The 23,658-nt window shown below is 44.1% G+C and overlaps 1 protein-coding gene across 1 annotated transcript in view; it reads right to left on the minus strand.

Annotated features, from left to right (window-relative positions):
- Window positions 1-612: 612 nt before the first annotated feature.
- LOC138982648 (probable E3 ubiquitin-protein ligase HECTD2) overlaps window positions 613-23,658 on the minus strand; it is a 48,326-nt gene continuing 25,280 nt past the window's right edge. The window contains exons 10-20 of the mRNA XM_070355972.1: window positions 20,779-20,902; window positions 20,243-20,339; window positions 19,404-19,511; window positions 19,097-19,229; window positions 18,081-18,169; window positions 17,505-17,666; window positions 14,742-14,904; window positions 13,154-13,260; window positions 5,670-5,785; window positions 2,914-3,054; window positions 613-1,874 (exon numbers count right to left, since the gene is read on the minus strand). Of these exons, the coding sequence (XP_070212073.1) occupies window positions 1,754-1,874; window positions 2,914-3,054; window positions 5,670-5,785; window positions 13,154-13,260; window positions 14,742-14,904; window positions 17,505-17,666; window positions 18,081-18,169; window positions 19,097-19,229; window positions 19,404-19,511; window positions 20,243-20,339; window positions 20,779-20,902 (1,361 nt within the window). The 3' untranslated portion in view covers window positions 613-1,753. The remainder of the gene's footprint in view (window positions 1,875-2,913; window positions 3,055-5,669; window positions 5,786-13,153; window positions 13,261-14,741; window positions 14,905-17,504; window positions 17,667-18,080; window positions 18,170-19,096; window positions 19,230-19,403; window positions 19,512-20,242; window positions 20,340-20,778; window positions 20,903-23,658) is intronic.

A 23,658-nucleotide genomic window follows, 5' to 3' on the forward strand; every position in this document is an offset into this window, starting at 1 on the left:
AGTCATTTGTCACTGTACTTTACTGAAGCCATTCGTCGCTGTTAGTTACTGAAGTCATTTGTCACTGTTCTTTACTGAAGCCATTCGTCGCTGTTAGTTACTGAAGTCATTTGTCACTGTTCTTTACTGAAGCCATTCGTCGCTGTTAGTTACTGAAGTCATTTGTCACTGTACTTTACTGAAGCCATTCGTCGCTGTTAGTTACTGAAGTCATTTGTCACTGTTCTTTACTGAAGCCATTCGTCGCTGTTAGTTACTGAAGTCATTTGTCACTGTACTTTACTGAAGCCATTCGTCGCTGTTAGTTACTGAAGTCATTTGTCACTGTTCTTTACTGAAGCCATTCGTCGCTGTTAGTTACTGAAGTCATTTGTCACTGTTCTTTACTGAAGCCATTCGTCGCTGTTAGTTACTGAAGTCATTTGTCACTGTTCTTTACTGAAGCCATTCGTCGCTGTTAGTTACTGAAGTCATTTGTCACTGTTCTTTACTGAAGCCATTCGTCGCTGTTAGTTACTGAAGTCATTTGTCACTGTTCTTTACTGAAGCCATTCGTCGCTGTTAGTTACTGAAGTCATTTGTCACTGTTCTTTACTGAAGCCATTCGTCGCTGTTAGTTACTGAAGTCATTTGTCACTGTTCTTTACTGAAGCCATTCGTCGCTGTTAGTTACTGAAGTCATTTGTCACTGTACTTTTCTGAAGTCATTTGTCACTGTTCTTTACTGAATGCATGCTGTCACAAAGCCGAGATCTTTGACTCTCTAAGACAAGCTTCCAGCTCCATGAAATGCAATGAAACCGATACAAAGCAAGTTGTCTTGCTTGGTATTTGTTTGTTTGTTTATTTGTTGCTTAACGTCCAGCCGACTACGCAGAGCCATATCAGGACGAGGAAGGGGGGGATGAAGGGGGCCACTTGTCAAGCGATTCCTGTTTACAAATGCACTAACCCATTACTTGTGTCCCAGCAGGCTTTAGTAAAACTAAATTAATACCTACTGGAGGATTACCAGTTTCCAGTATGTTAAAATAGGCTTAACCTATCTACTGCTGGACTTACATCAGAACACTAACAGATTAAACTATACATGAATCGCGAGACAAGCGGCAAGAGAAGAGATTTTTGGAAAAAATACAGGTGAATGAGCAAGAAGGCAGAAAAAAGAAAAGAATTCATGAAGAAAAAGAGAGAATGACAGGAAAGAGGAACCAAAAATCTACCTAACAGCAAACTAGAAAGCTCCTGCGGTTCCAAAAACAGGAGGGGCCTTTAATTTCATAACCGCAGTGCCCCACTGCGGGATTGCTTGGTATTGAGGCCTGTCATTGGAGTACTTAAGCTGCGAGTCTTGAGTGTGGTGGCAAAGGCACATTGTATGCTTCAGCCTTTCACAAAACAAGAGATAGTTGCAAGGTGTGCGAACAAGAAGAATACAGACCATGTTTTCGTACATACGGGGCAGCTACGCATGAATTGCGACGTCAAAACGACAGACGTCTATTCATCTGATCCTTCTGTGTACGGTGAGACAGCCAATCAGCTCCCAGTGTGACAAGGAAATAAATAATGAACACAGCAACAACCAAACCTGCAGCCTTTCTGGCATTGTACCCAGGCCAAATCCTTTGACCAGAGGCCGGTATAGCGTGTGTTTTACAAACTCATGTCTTTTACAAATACCCCAGTTCCTGTTTTTGGTCACTCCAGACCGTATCCTTCTGCAATCTGCATGGCAGTCATTCATGTTGGGTCACTCCAGACCGAAACCTTCAGCGTTCTGTATGGCCGTCATGATTTTCTGCTTGAGTAGCTTGCGGCTTTTGTAAGGCGGCAGCACCAGCTGGTTGAAGCAAGTGTGGGACATCGGCAACCTGCACGCAACACAGACACAGGAACAATCAGTCATTGCCTGCACGCAACACAGACACAGGAACAATCAGTCATTGCCTGCATGCAACACAGACACAGGAACAATCTGTAGTCATTGCCTGCACGCAACACAGACACAGGAACAATCAGTCATTGCCTGCATGCAACACAGACACAGGAACAATCAGTCATTGCCTGCATGCAACACAGACACAGGAACAATCAGTCATTGCCTGCATGCAACACAGACACAGGAACAATCAGTCATTGCCTGCATGCAACACAGACACAGGAACAATCAGTCATTGCCTGCACGCAACACAGACACAGGAACAATCAGTCATTGCCTGCACGCAACACAGACACAGGAACAATCAGTCATTGCCTGCACGCAACACAGACACAGGAACAATCAGTCATTGCCTGCATGCAACACAGACCAACAATCAAATAATCAGTCATTCACACACATCGACAGGTGTGTGTGTGTGTGTGTGTGTGTGTGTGTGTGTGTGTGTGTGTGTTTTTTGGGGGGTAGGTGTGGGGGAATTAAAATAATAATATGGTACATAATACTTTATAATCTCAAATCGATAAATGTATGCTTTTGTCGACAACAAGATAACTTAACAGAGTATATACAGATGAAAAGGCAGATCCACACATTGACACACTCAGACCTGCAATAGGATGTTCCTGCATTCTTTCTCTGCCAATCTCGCCAGTTCTGCTCACAATTCACCATTTGTTACTGACACTTTCAAATATGCTATGTATCGACTGAACGCTGGACTTCCCTTCATTGAGCCATGTGATGATGTCAGAGGCTGACAAAAACTCATATTTTTGAGGATGGCCCAGACTACAAACGAGTCCAAGTTTGTGTGAGTTCAATCGTAAAAAAATTAAAGGAATTCAAACAAAAATTAATCGATACATAAATATTGACAATACATAACACTGCGGTTACTTAAAACATCGACACCCTCAGTATGAGTGACAACAAGAACACACACGCACAAGACGTGTGGCTTTTCTTACAGGGCAGGGTCATTGATGCGTGAGATTTTGAAGGTCATCTCCCCCATGCCCCCGATGGGGACACGATCGCTGCCCGTAGCGAAGAGCAGCAGCTTTTTCTGCGTCTCCAGCGGCATGTGCAGCACTACGTCCCAGAAATACCTGTAACATCAAGGATATGGATAAGGATAAGGTTTCATATACTGTATTATCGGCACTATAAGGCGCATCGTTATAAAAGGCGCAACCACCATTTTTAAGTTTAAAATGAGAAAAATCTACAGGATAGGCACTTCCGGTGTATTGGCTGCAAGTCCAAGGAAATATACAGAGTGGAAATACCTTTTCTCCCTGATGTGCGCTGTCAGCAAAAAGTCTGCATTCTCAGAAACATGCATATCACTAGAGAGGTACTGTTCCCTTTCTTTGTGTAGCCATGTCGGTACATCTGTACTCTTCTTTGTGTAGCCATGTCGGTACATCTGTACTCTTCTTTGGCCATACACAAGGCGAATCCGTTCAATAATGCGCAAGGTGTAAAAGTTGAGGAAAAAAGTTGCGTCTTACAGTCCCGAAAATACGGTAAATTTGTGAGGTTACGGTAAACTTGTGAGGTTACGGTAATCTTGTGAGGTTACCCTCATGGAAATTGGGGCTGTTTTCGCACTGAGGAAAGAAAGCTGCCAAAATATGGTGTGACCCATTCTTTTTCTCACCCTGTATTCATGTTTCAGTACCCCATCACCATGTCTGACTCACCTAACATCACCATGTCATGTCTGACTCACCTAACACCATCATGTCATGTCTGACTCACCTAACATCACCGTGTCATGTCTGACTCACCTAACATCACCATGTCATGTCTGACTCACCTAACATCACGGTGTCATGTCTGACTCACCTAACATCACCATGTCATGTCTGACTCACCTAACATCACCGTACATCACCGTGTCATGTCTGACTCACCTAACATCACTGTGTCATGTCTGACTCACCTAACATCACCATGTCATGTCTGACTCACCTAACATCACCATGTCATGTCTGACTCACCTAACATCACCATGTCTGACTCACCTAACACCACCATGTCATGTCTGACTCATCTAACATCACCGTGTCATGTCTGACTCACCTAACATCACCATGTCATGTCTGACTCACCTAACATCACTGTGTCATGTCTGACTCACCTAACATCACCATGTCATGTCTGACTCACCTAACATCACTGTGTCATGTCTGACTCACCTAACATCACTGTGTCATGTCTGACTCACCTAACATCACCATGTCATGTCTGACTCACCTAACATCACCATGTCATGTCTGACTCACCTAACATCACCGTGTCATGTCTGACTCACCTAACACCACTAGGTCATGTCTGACTCACCTAACATCACCGTGTTATGTCTGACTCACCAAACATCACCGTGTCATGTCTGACTCACCTAACATCACCGTGTCTGACTCACCTAACATCATCGTGTCATGTCTAACTCACCTAACATCACCATGTCATGTCGGACTCACCTAACATCACCATGTCTGACTCACCTAACATCACCATGTCATGTCTGACTCACCTAACATCACCATGTCATGTCTGACTCACCTAACATCACCATGGCATGTCTGACTCACCTAACATCATCGTGTCATGTCTGACTCACCTAACATCACCGTGTCATGTCTGACTCACTTAACATCACCATGTCATGTCTGACTCACCTAACATCACCATGTCATGTCTGACTCACCTAACATCACCATGTCATGTATGACTCACCTAACATCACAGTGTCATGTCTGACTCTCTCCGAACATCACCGTGTCTGACTCACCTAACATCACCGTGTTATGTCTGACTCACCAAACATCACCGTGTCATGTCTGACTCACCTAACATCACCATGTCATATCTGACTCACCTAACATCATCATGTCATGTCTGACTCACCTAACATCACCATGTCTGACTCACCTAACATCACCATGTCATGTCTGACTCACCTAACATCACCATGTCATGTCTGACTCACCTAACATCACCATGTCATGTCTGACTCACCTAACATCACCATGTCATATCTGACTCACCTAACATCATCATGTCATGTCTGACTCACCTAACATCACCATGTTTGACTCACCTAACATCACCATGTCATGTCTGACTCACCTAACATCACCATGTCATGTCTGACTCACCTAACATCACCATGTCATGCCTGACTCACCTAACATCACCATGGCATGTCTGACTCACCTAACATCACCGTGTCATGTCTGACTCACCTAACATCACCATGTCATGTCTGACTCACCTAACATCACCATGTCATGTATGACGGACACCTAACATCACCGTGTCATGTCTGACTCTCCTAACATCACCATGTCTGACTCACCTAACATCACCGTGTCATGTCTGACTCACCTAACATCACCATGTCATGTCTGACTCACCTAACATCACCATGTCATATCTGACTCACCTAACATCACCATGTCATGTCTGACTCACCTAACATCACCATGTCTGACTCACCTAACATCACCATGTCATGTCTGACTCACCTAACATCACCATGTCATGTCTGACTCACCTAACATCACCATGTCATGTCTGACTCACCTAACATCACCATGTCTGACTCACCTAACATCACCATATCATGTATGACTCACCTAACATCACCATGTCTGACTCACCTAACATTACCATGTCTGACTCACCTAACATCACCATATCATGTCTGACTCACCTAACAGTGTTGTCCTGAGCAGAGTACCCGTCATACACGGTGACTTTCTTCAGTTCCCCCATCACCAGTGTCGGGTTGCCGCACACCAGCATCTCCACTTCCTCTGGACGCAGCATCTGATACAACAACATCGTTTGCTGCATTCCTTCACATTTACAAAACAGTACATGCTCCTTCATGGTATGACATTTCTACCATACAAATTCTACCCATCCTACAACATGCTCCTTAATGGTATGACATTTCTACCATACAGTTTCTACCCATCCTACAACATGCTCCTTAATGGTATAACATTTCTACCATACAGTTTCTACCCATCCTACAACATGCTCCTTAATGGTATGACATTTCTACCATACAGTTTCTACCCATCCTACAACATGCTCCTTAATGGTATGACATTTCTACCATACAGTTTCTACCCATCCTACAACATGCTCCTTAATGGTATGACATTTCTACCATACAGTTTCTACCCATCCTACAACATGCTCCTTCGTGGTATGACATTTCTACCATACAGTTTCTACCCATCCTACAACATGCTCCTTAATGGTATGACATTTCTACCATACAGTTTCTACCCATCCTACAACATGCTCCTTCATGGTATGACATTTCTACCATAAAGTTTCTACCCATCCTACAACATGCTCCTTAATGGTATGACATTTCTACCATACAGTTTCTACCCATCCTACAACATGCTCCTTCATGGTATGACATTTCTACCATACAGTTTCTACCCATCCTACAACATGCTCCTTCATGGTATGACATTTCTACCATACAGTTTCTACCCATCCTACAACATGCTCCTTAATGGTATGACATTTCTACCATAAAGTTTCTACCCATCCTACAACATGCTCCTTCATGGTATGACATTTCTAACATAAAGTTTCTAACCATCCTACAACATGCTCCTTCATGGTATAACATTTCTAACATAAAGTTTCTACCCATCCTACAACATGCTCCTTCATGGTATAACATTTCTAACATAAAGTTTCTACCCATCCTACAACATGCTCCTTCATGGTATGACATTTCTAACATAAAGTTTCTAACCATCCTACAACATGCTCCTTCATGGTATGACATTTCTACCATACAGTTTCTACCCATCCTACAACATGCAATGAAAACCCCCTTTAAGGGCCTCTCAGTTAAGACTCCCCACCCCACAACATGCAGTGAAAACCCTTTAAGGGCCTCTCAGTTAAGACTCCCCTCTATTTTAACACAATTACTTTCTCACATTTTTTCTACTCAAATCATTTGTATATTCACCTTTATTTTAATACTGTATTACCTTATTTGCTCCCAGTTTTAGCGGTCTTCAAGCTGAACAGTAGCCATAAAACTAATGAATTGGCTTTCAGAAAGAAAGAGGGGACACAATTAGCTAAAATCCATCTTTTGCTACCCTGGATACTGTCCCCTGACATGCGCTGTGTGTTTCCCAATCGACCTACCCATATCTCCCACTGCGCGCCCCACAAAAAGCCCAAACGGTGGTCACAATGTTCAGTGAGACTGCAAACCTTGAACCGGTCACTCCTCTCGAAAGCAAGCCACAGTAAATGATAAATCTTTCGTGCACTGCACAGCATGGTGACTGATACCTCGCTGAACAGCATGGTGATTGGAGTTAAGACTGATACCTCGCTGAACAGCACGGTGACTGGAGTTAAGACTGATACCTCGCTGAACAGCACGGTGACTGGAGTTAAGACTGATACCTCGCTGAACAGCATGGTGACTGGAGTTAAGACTGATACCTCGCTGAACAGCACGGTGACTGGAGTTAAGACTGATACCTCGCTGAACAGCACGGTGACTGGAGTTAAGACTGATACCTCTCTGAACAGCACGGTGACTGGAGTTAAGACTGATACCTCGCTGAACAGCACGGTGACTGGAGTTAAGACTGATACCTCGCTGAACAGCATGGTGACTGGAGTTAAGACTGATACCTCGCTGAACAGCACGGTGACTGGAGTTAAGACTGATACCTCGCTGAACAGCACGGTGACTGGAGTTAAGACTGATACCTCGCTGAACAGCACGGTGACTGGAGTTAAGACTGATACCTCTCTGAACAGCACGGTGACTGGAGTTAAGACTGATACCTCGCTGAACAGCACGGTGAGTGGAGTTAAGACTGATACCTCGCTGAACAGCACGGTGACTGGAGTTAAGACTGATACCTCGCTGAACAGCACGGTGACTGGAGTTAAGACTGATACCTCTCTGAACAGCACGGTGACTGGAGTTAAGACTGATACCTCGCTGAACAGCACGGTGACTGGAGTTAAGACTGATACCTCGCTGAACAGCACGGTGACTGGAGTCAAGACTGATACCTCGCTGAACAGCACGGTGACTGGAGTTAAGACTGATACCTCGCTGAACAGCATGGTGACTGGAGTTAAGACTGATACCTCGCTGAACAGCACGGTGACTGGAGTTAAGACTGATACCTCGCTGAACAGCACGGTGACTGGAGTTAAGACTGATACCTCTCTGAACAGCACGGTGACTGGAGTTAAGACTGACACCTCGCTGAACAGCACAGTGGCTTTAACTTAGACTGACACCTCGCTGAACAGCACAGTGGCTTTAACTTAGACTGACACCTCGCTGTACAGCACGGTGACTGGAGTTAAGACTGATACCTCGCTGAACAGCACGGTGACTGGAGTTAAGACTGATATCTCGCTGAACAGCATGGTGACTGGAGTTAAGACTGACACCTCGCTGTACAGCACAGTGGCTTTAACTTAGACTGACACCTCGCTGAACAGCACAGTGACTGGAGTTAAGACTGATACCTCTCTGAACAGCACGGTGACTGGAGTTAAGACTGATACCTCGCTGAACAGCACGGTGACTGGAGTTAAGACTGATACCTCGCTGAACAGCATGGTGACTGGAGTTAAGACTGATACCTCGCTGAACAGCACGGTGACTGGAGTTAAGACTGATACCTCGCTGAACAGCACGGTGACTGGAGTTAAGACTGATACCTCGCTGAACAGCATGGTGACTGGAGTTAAGACTGATACCTCTCTGAACAGCACGGTGACTGGAGTTAAGACTGATACCTCGCTGAACAGCACGGTGACTGGAGTTAAGACTGATACCTCGCTGAACAGCACGGTGACTGGAGTTAAGACTGATACCTCGCTGAACAGCACGGTGACTGGAGTTAAGACTGATACCTCTCTGCACAGCACGGTGACTGGAGTTAAGACTGATACCTCGCTGAACAGCACGGTGACTGGAGTTAAGACTGATACCTCGCTGAACAGCACAGTGACTGGAGTTAAGACTGATACCTCGCTGAACAGCACGGTGACTGGAGTTAAGACTGATACACCGCTGAACAGCACGGTGACTGGAGTTAAGACTGATACCTCGCTGAACAGCACGGTGACTGGAGTTAAGACTGATACCTCGCTGAACAGCACAGTGACTGGAGTTAAGACTGATACCTCGCTGAACAGCACGGTGACTGGAGTTAAGACTGATACCTCGCTGAACAGCATGGTGACTGGAGTTAAGACTGATACCTCGCTGAACAGCATGGTGACTGGAGTTAAGACTGATACCTCGCTGAACAGCACGGTGACTGGAGTTAAGACTGATACCTCGCTGAACAGCACGGTGACTGGAGTTAAGACTGATACCTCGCTGAACAGCACGGTGACTGGAGTTAAGACTGATACCTCGCTGAACAGCATGGTGACTGGAGTTAAGACTGATACCTCGCTGAACAGCATGGTGACTGGAGTTAAGACTGATACCTCGCTGAACAGCACGGTGACTGGAGTTAAGACTGATACCTCGCTGAACAGCACGGTGACTGGAGTTAAGACTGATACCTCGCTGAACAGCACGGTGACTGGAGTTAAGACTGATACCTCGCTGAACAGCATGGTGACTGGAGTTAAGACTGATACCTCTCTGAACAGCACGGTGACTGGAGTTAAGACTGATACCTCGCTGAACAGCACGGTGACTGGAGTTAAGACTGATACCTCGCTGAACAGTACGGTGACTGGAGTTAAGACTGACACCTCGCTGAACAGCACAGTGGCTTTAACTTAGACTGACACCTCGCTGAACAGCACGGTGACTGGAGTTAAGACTGATACACCGCTGAACAGCACGGTGACTGGAGTTAAGACTGATACCTCGCTGAACAGCACGGTGACTGGAGTTAAGACTGATACCTCGCTGAACAGCATGGTGACTGGAGTTAAGACTGATACCTCTCTGAACAGCACGGTGACTGGAGTTAAGACTGATACCTCGCTGAACAGCACGGTGACTGGAGTTAAGACTGATACCTCGCTGAACAGTACGGTGACTGGAGTTAAGACTGACACCTCGCTGAACAGCACAGTGGCTTTAACTTAGACTGACACCTCGCTGTACAGCACGGTGACTGGAGTTAAGACTGATACACCGCTGAACAGCACGGTGACTGGAGTTAAGACTGATACCTCGCTGAACAGCACGGTGACTGGAGTTAAGACTGATACCTCGCTGAACAGCAGTGACTGGAGTTAAGACTGATACCTCGCTGAACAGCATGGTGACTAGAGTTAAGACTGATACCTCGCTGAACAGCATGGTGACTGGAGTTAAGACTGACACCTCGCTGAACAGCACAGTGGCTTTAACTTAGACTGACACCTCGCTGAACAGCACAGTGGCTTTAACTTAGACTGACACCTCGCTGAACAGCACAGTGGCTTTAACTTAGACTGACACCTCGCTGAACAGCACGGTGACTGGAGTTAAGACTGATATCTCGCTGAACAGCATGGTGACTGGAGTTAAGACTGACACCTCGCTGAACAGCACAGTGGCTTTAACTTAGACTGACACCTCGCTGAACAGCACGGTGAGTGGAGTTAAGACTGATACCTCTCTGAACAGCACGGTGACTGGAGTTAAGACTGATACCTCGCTGAACAGCACGGTGACTGGAGTTAAGACTGATACCTCGCTGAACAGCATGGTGACTGGAGTTAAGACTGATACCTCGCTGAACAGCACGGTGACTGGAGTTAAGACTGATACCCCGCTGAACAGCACGGTGACTGGAGTTAAGACTGATACCTCGCTGAACAGCATGGTGACTGGAGTTAAGACTGATACCTCTCTGAACAGCACGGTGACTGGAGTTAAGACTGATACCTCGCTGAACAGCACGGTGACTGGAGTTAAGACTGATACCTCGCTGAACAGCACGGTGACTGGAGTTAAGACTGATACCTCGCTGAACAGCACGGTGACTGGAGTTAAGACTGATACCTCTCTGCACAGCACGGTGACTGGAGTTAAGACTGATACCTCGCTGAACAGCACGGTGACTGGAGTTAAGACTGACACCTCGCTGAACAGCACAGTGGCTTTAACTTAGACTGACACCTCGCTGAACAGCACGGTGACTGGAGTTAAGACTGATACACCGCTGAACAGCACGGTGACTGGAGTTAAGACTGATACCTCGCTGAACAGCACGGTGACTGGAGTTAAGACTGACACCTCGCTGTACAGCACAGTGACTGGAGTTAAGACTGATACCTCGCTGAACAGCATGGTGACTAGAGTTAAGACTGATACCTCGCTGAACAGCATGGTGACTGGAGTTAAGACTGATACCTCGCTGAACAGCATGGTGACTGGAGTTAAGACTGATACCTCGCTGAACAGCACGGTGACTGGAGTTAAGACTGATACCTCGCTGAACAGCATGGTGACTGGAGTTAAGACTGATACCTCGCTGAACAGCACGGTGACTGGAGTTAAGACTGATACCTCGCTGAACAGCACGGTGACTGGAGTTAAGACTGATACCTCGCTGAACAGCACGGTGACTGGAGTTAAGACTGATACCTCGCTGAACAGCACGGTGACTGGAGTTAAGACTGATACCTCGCTGAACAGCACGGTGACTGGAGTTAAGACTGATACCTCGCTGAACAGCACGGTGACTGGAGTTAAGACTGATACCTCGCTGAACAGCACGGTGACTGGAGTTAAGACTGATACCTCTCTGAACAGCACGGTGACTGGAGTTAAGACTGATACCTCGCTGAACAGCACGGTGACTGGAGTTAAGACTGATACCTCGCTGAACAGTACGGTGACTGGAGTTAAGACTGACACCTCGCTGAACAGCACAGTGACTGGAGTTAAGACTGATACCTCGCTGAACAGCACGGTGACTGGAGTTAAGACTGATACACCGCTGAACAGCACGGTGACTGGAGTTAAGACTGATACCTCGCTGAACAGCACGGTGACTGGAGTTAAGACTGATACCTCGCTGAACAGCACGGTGACTGGAGTTAAGACTGATACCTCTCTGAACAGCACGGTGACTGGAGTTAAGACTGATACCTCGCTGAACAGCACGGTGACTGGAGTTAAGACTGATACCTCGCTGAACAGTACGGTGACTGGAGTTAAGACTGACACCTCGCTGAACAGCACAGTGACTGGAGTTAAGACTGATACCTCGCTGAACAGCACGGTGACTGGAGTTAAGACTGATACACCGCTGAACAGCACGGTGACTGGAGTTAAGACTGATACCTCGCTGAACAGCACGGTGACTGGAGTTAAGACTGACACCTCGCTGAACAGCACAGTGACTGGAGTTAAGACTGATACCTCGCTGAACAGCATGGTGACTAGAGTTAAGACTGATACCTCGCTGAACAGCATGGTGACTGGAGTTAAGACTGATATCTCGCTGAACAGCATGGTGACTGGAGTTAAGACTGATACCTCGCTGAACAGCACGGTGACTGGAGTTAAGACTGATACCTCGCTGAACAGCATGGTGACTGGAGTTAAGACTGATACCTCGCTGAACAGCACGGTGACTGGAGTTAAGACTGATACCTCGCTGAACAGCACGGTGACTGGAGTTAAGACTGATACCTCGCTGAACAGCATGGTGACTGGAGTTAAGACTGATACCTCGCTGAACAGCACGGTGACTGGAGTTAAGACTGATACCTCGCTGAACAGCACAGTGACTGGAGTTAAGACTGATACCTCGCTGAACAGCATGGTGACTGGAGTTAAGACTGATACCTCGCTGAACAGCACGGTGACTGGAGTTAAGACTGATATCTCGCTGAACAGCACGGTGACTGGAGTTAAGACTGATACCTCGCTGAACAGCTTGGGTGTTTATTCGCACCAAGGGAGACTCGGGTAGGACGGGTGGGAGACGCACACACATCAGGGGACAGTATCCAGGGTAGCAAAAGATGGATCGGAGCTGTATTGAGTCACCTAGTTTTATTGCTACTATTCAGTTTTAATAGCGTGGTGCGGGTGTACAAACAACAACAATATCAGTGTCAGCAAACTGAACTGAACATTTATCTCTACATGCAGCACATTTTCCTGTCAAGAGGGTGACAACCAATAAACCCGAGACTCACGATCAGAGCGTTGGAGGCGCAGACGCTGTGAAAGCCGTGGTAGAAGGCGGCAAACTGCTGGTACACCGCCCGGTTCATCACCCACTCACAGTACAGCGGTACATACTCTGAAACACAGAGCATCATCATTGCTTCACCCACTCACAGTACAGCGGTACATACTCTGAAACACAGAGCATCATCATTGCTTCACCCACTCACAGTATTTCTCAACATTTCTCAACATTCGTGTTTGCTTTGCAGTTGTCAGCCTTTGCATTCAGTAGAGCCAGAAAGTAAATTACGATTTACAATCCCATTTACAACTTACAAGAAATACTTCACTTTTCCTTTGAAAACTGTAGAATCCTCCCTGCAACATGTTTACCATGATTACCTCCCCTGCTTCAAAGGTGAGCTTGCATCACGACTGCTGCCATGCTGTCCCATGATACACTGCAATCTTACGTCACAGTTTGAAAGCGCTTGTTGGTGTGTGTTGTATGGTAAAGCTGTTCGTTAAAGTACTTTTTGTATGTTTTGTGCTAAGCAGCTTTCAAAAGCATTCCAATATTCCTCTTGTGAAGCAGGTAATAAGTACTTTTTGTATGTTTTGTGCTAAGCAGCTTTCAAAAGCATTCCAATATTCCTCTTGTGAAGCAGGTAATAAGTACTTTTTGTATGTTTTGTGCTAAGCAGCTTTCAAAAGCATTCCAATATTCCTCTTGTGAAGCAGGTAATAAGTACTTTTTGTATGTTTTGTGCTAAGCAGCTTTCAAAAGCATTCCAATATTCCTCTTGTGAAGCAGGTAATAAGTACTTTTTGTATGTTTTGTGCTAAGCAGCTTTCAAAAGCATTCCAATATTTCTCTTGTGAAGCAGGTAATAAGTACTTTTTGTATGTTTTGTGCTAAGCAGCTTTCAAAAGCATTCCAATATTCCTCTTGTGAAGCAGGTAATAAGTACTTTTTGTATGTTTTGTGCTAAGCAGCTTTCAAAAGCATTCCAATATTCCTCTTGTGAAGCAGGTAATAAGTACTTTTTGTATGTTTTGTGCTAAGCAGCTTTCAAAAGCATTCCAATATTCCTCTTGTGAAGCAGGTAATAAGTACTTTTTGTATGTTTTGTGCTAAGCAGCTTTCAAAAGCATTCCAATATTCCTCTTGTGAAGCAGGTAATAAGTACTTTTTGTATGTTTTGTGCTAAGCAGCTTCCAAAAGCATTCCAATATTCCTCTTGTGAAGCAGGTAATAAGTACTTTTTGTATGTTTTGTGCTAAGCAGCTTTCAAAAGCATTCCAATATTCCTCTTGTGAAGCAGGTAATAAGTACTTTTTGTATGTTTTGTGCTAAGCAGCTTTCAAAAGCATTCCAATATTCCTCTTGTGAAGCAGGTAATAAGTACTTTTTGTATGTTTTGTGCTAAGCAGCTTTCAAAAGCATTCCAATATTCCTCTTGTGAAGCAGGTAATAAGTACTTTTTGTATGTTTTGTGCTAAGCAGCTTTCAAAAGCATTCCAATATTCCCCTTGTGAAGCAGGTAATAAGGATTTGTCAGTTTTTATAACAGTAACATTTGTTTACAAAAAAACCAACTGCTGTTATCCTACCTTCTCTGTTGTCGTTGGTGACCGATAAATTTTCCCCGCCGGGTTTGAGAGCGGCGGCCTTCATCTGACCGAACTCTGCCTGCGACACCTCAAATGTGAGACCAAAGTCGTCCTCCACATCGCCGTCGTACTCCAGCAGGTCCTGCAGGCCCCGCGCTGTGTCCTGGCCGCAACAACACACAGGAGAGAGAGACATTCAAGTGTTACGCCCTCCCGGCTCTGATTGGAACCCACGACCTTGAGATCACAAGTCCAGTGCTCTACAACCTGAGCTACCAGGGAACCCAACACACAGGATACAATTATGTGAACACAACACACAGGATACAATTATGTGAACCCAACACACAGGATACAATTATGTGAACCCAACACACAGGATACAATTATGTGAACCCAACACACAGGATACAATTATGTGAACACAACACACAGGATACAATTATGTGAACACAACACACAGGATACAATTATGTGAACACAACACACAGGATAAAATTATGTTAACACAACACACAGGATACAATTATGTGAACACAACACACAGGATACAATTATGTGAACACAACACACAGGATACAATTATGAACCCAACACACAGGATACAATTATGTGAACACAACACACAGGATACAATTATGAACCCAACACACAGGATACAATTATGTGAACACAACACACAGGATACAATTATGTGAACACAACACACAGGATACAATTATGTGAACACAACACACAGGATACAATTATGTGAACCCAACACACAGGATACAATTATGTGAACCCAACACACAGGATACAATTATGTGAACCCAACACACAGGATACAATTATGTGAACACAACACACAGGATACAATTATGTGAACCCAACACACAGGATACAATTATGTGAACACAACACACAGGATACAATTATGTGAACACAACACACAGGATACAATTATGTGAACACAACACACAGGATACAATTATGTGAACACAACACACAGGATACAATTATGTGAGCACAACACACAATTGTCTTCACAGCTCCCCTGTATCCTGAGCAGACTTGACGTTTATTGTGCCGTGTCCTGTACGCTGGGCAATATATGTTTATTGTGCCATGTCCTGTACGCTGGGCAATATATGTTTATTGTGCCATGTCCTGTACGCTGGGCAATATATGTTTATTGTGCCATGTCCTGTACGCTGGGCAATATATGTTTATTGTGCCATGTCCTGTACGCTGGGCAATATATGTTTATTGTGCCATGTCCTGTACGCTGGGCAATATATGTTTATTGTGCCATGTCCTGTCCTATTAACAGCTATTGTGTTTTCAGCGTAGCAATAGGGTCCGATATTTAGACGAGACAAGTATAATGCCGACGAGTCGAAGACGAGTCGACTCGTCGGCATTATACTTGTCTCGTCTAAATATCGGACCCTTTTGCTACGAGTCGACTCGTCGGCATTATACTTGTCTCGTCTAAATATCGGACCCTATTGCTACGCTGAAAACACAATAGCGATTATATAGCTGTTCTGACCTTGATTTGTTGTTCCAAACTTACAAAAGGACAGTTTTTGCGTCGATGCGTTGATCTCAGGTTTTGATAGCAGACGCCGTTTCTTATGCGCATTAGTTTTGCGCAGGCGCCACAATGCGAGCAGACGGCAGCGAAGTCAATTTCAGTTTGGGTGAATGGCATTTATACTTGTCTCGTCATGAAGCGAATTGTTCATCCTCAGTTATAAACGACTACATGAATGTTAGTGCCATGGGCTGTACATCAATACTTTAGAGGGGAAGTGGGTATTTAGTGTGGAGTTACGAGATAAGAAAGTCGGCCATTTTTCTCAATATGCTTTTGGATATTGAGTAAAATGGCCGACTTCCGTAGCATTATGCTTTGATGATCGGAAGAGACCATCCAATCACAGCCCCCGAATTCCCCCACGTGTCCATCAGAATAGCTATATATGTTTTATCATTGTGCCATGTCCTGTACGCTGGGCAATATATGTTTATTGTGTAAATTAATTATTTTGCACAACATCTGCAACACAAACACACACACACAAAAACACTGTTATTCTACAAGATTTGATAACCATAAGTTTACAGGGTTCGTTAGTTTTTTGTGTTCTTTTCAAAGCAGTGGAGCAGCAAGCTGTTGCTATCGGCCTGGGTTGGAACCCCACGTTTAGCAAGTGATTTATTACCCACGTTTAGCAAGTGATTTATTACCCACGTTTAGCAAGTGATTTATTACCCATGTTTAGCAAGTGATTTATTACCCACGTTTAGCAAGTGATTTATTACCCAGTCAGCTTGGTGCAGACTCTCCTCGGTGTCCAAACACCCCTGTGTGCATGCATGCCAGGCCTGAAAGTGGTGAGTATTTGACTCGCCATGGCGAGTAGAAACATGTAAATGGCAAGTAGAAATGTAAATCTACTCGCCAAATGCGAGTAAAGTTGCTGAAACATGAATGGTTGGTTTGGCAAGTAAAATTACAAAACTTTGCTCTCTGGCTAGTAAATTATGAGAAGTACTAGCCAAAGGCCAGTGCCCCATTTCGAGGACTTTCAGTGCTGATCCTAAGTTATCAGCGAAAGTCTTTGGCCCTTGAAAACACAAATAACGGCATGCAGGAAAAAGACACAACATTGGGTAGCCTGACTCTGTCAATGTACACTGTACCAAGGTATAGCAGTCTTACTTTCCTTGAGGGAATTTCCTCAGGACAATATTGATATCAAAACAGCCACTCACAGGCATCAAGATCTTGAGGTCGTCAAGCGTGACCGACACAATACCGACGGTGGCCCGAGGGTTGTTGAAGGGCACGACAGCCGGTGACAGCAGCTTGCGGTAACACACGGTGGGGAAACGAACGTCCAGGTTGATGCTGTTGTACACAGCCAGCCCCATCAGCTTCAACAGGTCAAGGAATGTTGTAGGCTGGCTAATCACTCATTACTCTAACATCTTTATTCTTACAGTCTTTTCTTTACATTTGGATTTTTTTCTGTTGATGATACGTGTTTTTGTATGCCATGGTAAAACTATTAGGGACATGCGCCTTGGTGTTACCGCGACTTTAAATGAACTGGTTATGAAAAAAAAAAGCACAACAGGCCGCCACTTTTTTTGTCTCCCTGTTTGACTACCAACAACATTGACACATTTACAGACCCAAGACTTCTTTGCGGATTACTCTTCCCCTTTCTCTACATTTGTCAATTTTACAATATTTTCTCTTCATTTGGATTTTTTCTGTTTGGATGACTACCAAAAACCTTCATTAATTTTAATACCAAAGACACGTCGCCAGGTAAGAAAGGATACGACCCCCACCAGGTTGAACTCTTGGTAGTTCTCACACGGCGTCAGGCTGAACCAGTGGACGCCCGCACGCTTGTCATACGTGAACATGCCTGCAAGGAAAGACAACTCTGTACACATCGACTGCTCTCTTGGGTCAACCTTCACATGCTCTCATAACACACAGAAGAAATGCACACTCACACACCTAGTGAAGCAAAAGCTAAGAAAATATTAACTGTGTTTGCATAACTTGTGAAAAACGAGTGAACACAGCAGCAAAGGAAGCATGACAGAAAGAAACTTCAGCATTAAGGTAAGTTGTACTGGTAACAACAATCTTGGACACCATTTAAACAAACACACACACCCCTACCGCAGCGAAACATTCAGTTAGTATCTTTTAAAGAATCAACAAAAAAAAGAGGAGATTGCTCAGTTGATAACGCCGCTGGCTTTCAAACCAGTTGTCGCTATCGGCAAATTCGGATGGGGATTTATTTCCCAGAGTCAACTTTGTTCCCTAACACCCCCCTTTGTACGCATGCACACGATAAAGATCCCAAGGTCACAGAAAAAGTCTCAGGCTTTGTAAAACATGAATACACACATGCAGAAGAACAAATAAATTTGGTAGAATGATTCTGTTGCTGCACGCTATCCCGAAGGATAGCAGCTTGAATTTCCTTGACACTCTATCTAATTCCCCAAGGACACCAAGATTGACCAAATACCAAAGTAGCATGGTGAAATAAGGTGTGCACCACTCACCATATAGTCCTGATGAAAGTAGCAGTGTGAACAAATCGTACGATTGAATCGCTATCGTGTGACTGTAGCTTAAGCTGTGCACCACTCACCATATAGTCCTGATGAAAGTAGCAGTGTGAACAAATCGTACGATTGAATCGCTATCGTGTGATTGTAGCTTAAGCTGTGCACCACTCACCATATATAGTCCTGATGAAAGTAGCAGTGTGAACAAATCCTACAATTGAATCGCTATCGTGTGACCGTAGCTTAAGCTGTGCACCACTCACCGTAGTCCTGGTGAAAGATCTTGCGGAGGAGGAGAAGGAACCACTCCTTGGTCAGACCCCCCATGTCCAAGCCCGGCTCCCCCGCAAACACCACCTTCAGCTTCTTCTTCAGGTCGTGCTGCTTCCTTGCTACCTGTAGGGTGACAACATACAGAGATTGTTAGAACATGACTGTAATAGTGCCTCCACCATCAGTTCCATAACTGTCATCAACAATGAAGCAAGCTGCTGTGTAAGTGTGGGTGTGTGTGTGTGCGTGGGTGTGTGGGTGTGTGGGTGTCTGTTTGCCTGGTGTAATCTGCAGTACCTCATTTAGTGAGTCGGACACAATGTGCGCTCTGCGTATGGTCAGGTTGAGGAAGAGCATCCCCACGTCCGGCAGCTGGCGTCTCTGAACCTTGGCCACCAGGCTTTTCTGTCATCACACACACACGTTCATTGGTAACATCATCTAAAACTGTTGTCGTCTCTGAACCTTGGCCACCAGGCTTTTCTGTCATCACACACACACGTTCATTGGTAACATCATCTAAAACTGTTGTCGTCTCTGAACCTTGGCCACCAGACTTTTCTGTCATCACACACACACACGTTCATTGGAAACCTAATCCACCACCGTACACACTACACAGAAACCATTTTAACCCTATTTGGACTACATTGCCTCACATCCACACAAAACACGCGATCATATGTGGTCAACACATGTGCCGGAACCCGGCAAGCAAGAGTAACGGCCTCGGCATTCAAAACATTGATCGGGTAGAATATAGTGGATAGTAGCAAAATATTTGGACAGGAGCAGAGGAACCATACATTTCTGGTATTAGGTGCTGAATGACGCATTTCTAACGAAAAAATCCGATATCCATCCAGAAAGTCTGAAAGAGTTAAGACCTACAAAAATATGAGACTTCTTTTGGTTTCCAACAACCAAGACATGCAGCGCCCTGAAGAGCATTCACTCACTTTGATTTAATCAATTACCGTACTTGTGGTGCGTTTTCAAGAAAATAATACCATGTGCGTCTAAATTAAGGTACAGGGGATTCCCCAGATTCTTCAGATTGTCAAATTGCCCAGAAACTCCCCCTCCATCCCCTCCATCCCCCCCCCCCCCCTCCATCCCCATCAATAGATACTCACCCTAGCCTGAATGATCATCTGTTGCTCTGAATCTTTCTGCAGAACGGACCGCTTGGCAGCTATGCTCAGAATGAAGGGATACTGACAGAATGAAAACCTGTCAAACATAAACATGGGAAACCCAACATTTACACTGTGTGAACACTGATAGCACGATCTTTGTCAAGATAAAAAAAAATTAGGGTGAGAGACATGAACAAGAGAGAGACAGAGAGGGGGGGGGGGAGAGAGAGAGAGAGGGGGGGGAGGAGAGAGAGAGAGAGGGGGGGAGGGAGAGAGAGACACAGAGAGAGAGAGAGAGAGAGAGAGAGAGAGAGAGAGAGAGAGAGAGAGAGAGAGAGAGAGAGAGAGAGAGAGAGAGAGAGAGAGAGAGAGAGAGAAACAAGTAAAACATTTTTAGAATAGAAGATCCCGAGCAACCAGTGTGTGTGTGTGTGTGTGTGGTGTGTGTGGTGTGTGTGTGTGTGTGTGTGTGTGTGTGTGTGTGTGTGTGTGTATGTGTGTGTGTGTAGATGCAATGTGTCAGAGTTGTTTACCCGGCGTGAGAGCTGGGGTTCTGCCAGGCGTAGTACTCGGCCATGAGGTCCAGGTGGTCCAGTGTGCTGTTGTAGAAGTCGGTGTGGGCCACTAGCGGCGGCTGGGCCAGGTTATTGGCAGCGTCTACAACACAAACACAAACAACTCTCCTGAATAAACTAATTCTTTTCCTGCTCAACTAAAATTCTTCCGTACTACATTTCTCCTCAAGGAGAAATCAATGCAAATTTCTGTGAGGAACCAGCAAATGCTTATACGACCAACACTGATCATTCCTAAGATTCCCAAATTTGCTGAACTACGTTAAATATTGCCTCAACTTACTTCACCATTTCCTTTCATCATGATGAGTCGTGACATAATAACTACCTGCAAGCATCTTGATAAACGGTAAAAATATAGTGACCAGGCCTATCACTTAGCAAGCATCTTGATAAACTGTATAAATATAGTGACCTGAGGCCTATCACTAGCAAGCGGAGCGTGTCTCCACACGTGGTCAGCGACCTGTGCAATAGAAAATGTGTGAAAATAACTCCAGTGGTTTTTTTGGGGGGAGGAGGAGGGGTGTGTGTGTGTGTGTTTATGTGGAAGGTTTAGGTCAAAAGACGCTGAAATAATGCGGGGTTTCTGAAATTCGTCTATAATTATCCTACTCTGGGACAGGTGGAATAAGCATGCTGCAAAATTCAGATACACCTGCCCATTTGTGCAAACAGGACATCTGTGGTTCTTTTCGCTTTGTGTCTGCATGCATGCATAAAAAGACACTGGTATCACGAGGAATCAACTTCAATTAAGGCTGGAGAACACACCTGAGGCCATATTTCAAAGTGGTTAGGCAGTTTTAAAGGTTTGTTTTTATGTTAGTTCAGTGTTTTGTTTATCAGGAAAAAACAAAATGAATAGAGCTTGTCGCGCAAAATTTTGAGATAGCGACTGAAGTTTGAACATAGGTATGAGATTTTTTCACGCAAACCCTACTGAAGAAATTGTGATATTGTATTGTGAATATGTTAACAAAAAAACAATCGGATGATCAGAAACTGAAGAAGAGAAATAGGGAAGCAAAATAGAACATCAAACATAGTGATTTTACAGGTGAATTTGGAAAAACCCCACTTATGTATCCTATTTTGAAGCCCAATTTGAAGCATGGAACACAGTCAAACATAAATTAAAAGTGTTAAAGTGGTTACAGTGTTCAGAAATAGTGTTAAATAACAAGTTGAGTTATCCCTCTTCACAAATTTTAAGAGAAATACACCTCTTGTCGCGCAAAATTTTGAACTGTGATGCTTTTACTACCCCCACCCCCTACTCATTTTTCAGAAAAGAGTGCATATTATCTTCCAAATAGACAAGCAAGGTAGTCAGATGATCAAAACTTCAGAACAAAAATAGGGAAGCAAAATAGAACATGCAACATAGTGATTTAACTGGTGAATTTAGAAAAAACACACTTTTTTACTCATTTTATTAGCTGAATTTAAAGCTTGGAAGACAGAAATAAATAAATTAAAAGTACAAAACTGGTTACAGTGTTCAGAAATAGTGTTAGATACCAAGTTGAGTTATCCCTCTTCATCACAGTTAAAAGAAACGCACCTCTTGTCGCGCAAAATCTTGAACTGTGATGCTTTTACTACCCCTACCCCCTACCCATTCTTCAGAAAAGAGTGCATATTATCTTCCAAATAGAAAGGCAAGGTAATCAGATGATCAAAAACTTCAGAACAGAAATAGGGAAGCAAAAAAGAACACCCAACAGAGTTATTCAACTGTTGAATTCAGAAAAAACACACTTGTTTACTCATTTTGTAAGCTGAATTCAAAACTTGGATGACAGAAAAAAATAAATTAAAAGTGCTAAAGTGGTTACAGTGTTCAGAAATAGTGTTAGATACCAAGTTTAGTTATCCCTCTTCATCACAGTTAAAAGAAACACACCTCTTGTCGCGCAAAATCTTGAACTGTGATGCTTTTACTTCCCCCACCCCCTACCCATTTTTCAGAAAAGAGTGCATATTGTCTTCCAAATAGAAAAGCAAGGTAGTCAGATGATCAAAAACGTCAGAACAGAAATGGGGAAGCAAAATAGAACATCCAACATAGTAATTTAACTGTTGAATTCAGAAAAAAACACTTTTTTACTCATTTTATTAGCTGAATTTAAAGCTTGGAAGACAGAAAAAAAATTAAAAGTGCTAATGTGGTTACAGTGTTCAGAAATAGTGTTAGATACCAAGTTGAGTTATCCCTCTTCATCACAGTTAAAAGAAACACACCTCTTGTCGCGCAAAATCTTGAACTTTGATGCTTTTACTACCCCCACCCCCTACCTATTTTTCAGAAAAGAGTGCATATTATCTTACAAATAGGAAAGCAAGGTAATCAGATGATCAAAAACTTAAGATAAATAGGGAAGCAAAATAGAATATCCAACATAGTGATTTAACTGTTGAATGAAAAAAACACCTTTTTTTCTCATTTTTTGAAGCTGAATTAGAAGTTTGGAATTCCTCCGAAAGCGGCGTATGGCTGCCTAAATGGCGGGGTAAAAACGGTCATACACGTAAAAATCCACTCGTGCTAAAAACATGAGTGAACGTGGGAGTCTAAGCCCATGAACGAAGAAGAAGAGGAGGAGAAGAAGAAGTTTGGAAGACAGAAAAAATAAATTAAAAGTGCTAAAGTGGTTACAGTGTTCAGAAATAGTGTTAGATACCAAGTTGAGTTGTCGCTCTTTATCACAGTTAAAAGAAACACACCTCTTGTCGCGCACAATCTTGAACTGTGATCCTTTTACTACCCCCGCCCCCTACCCATTTGAACACAAAAGAGTGTATATTCTCTTCCAATTAGAAAAATAAGTAATT

Source organism: Littorina saxatilis, linkage group LG12, assembly GCF_037325665.1.
Source record: "Littorina saxatilis isolate snail1 linkage group LG12, US_GU_Lsax_2.0, whole genome shotgun sequence".
In the NCBI taxonomy this organism is placed as follows: Eukaryota; Metazoa; Mollusca; class Gastropoda; order Littorinimorpha; family Littorinidae; genus Littorina; species Littorina saxatilis.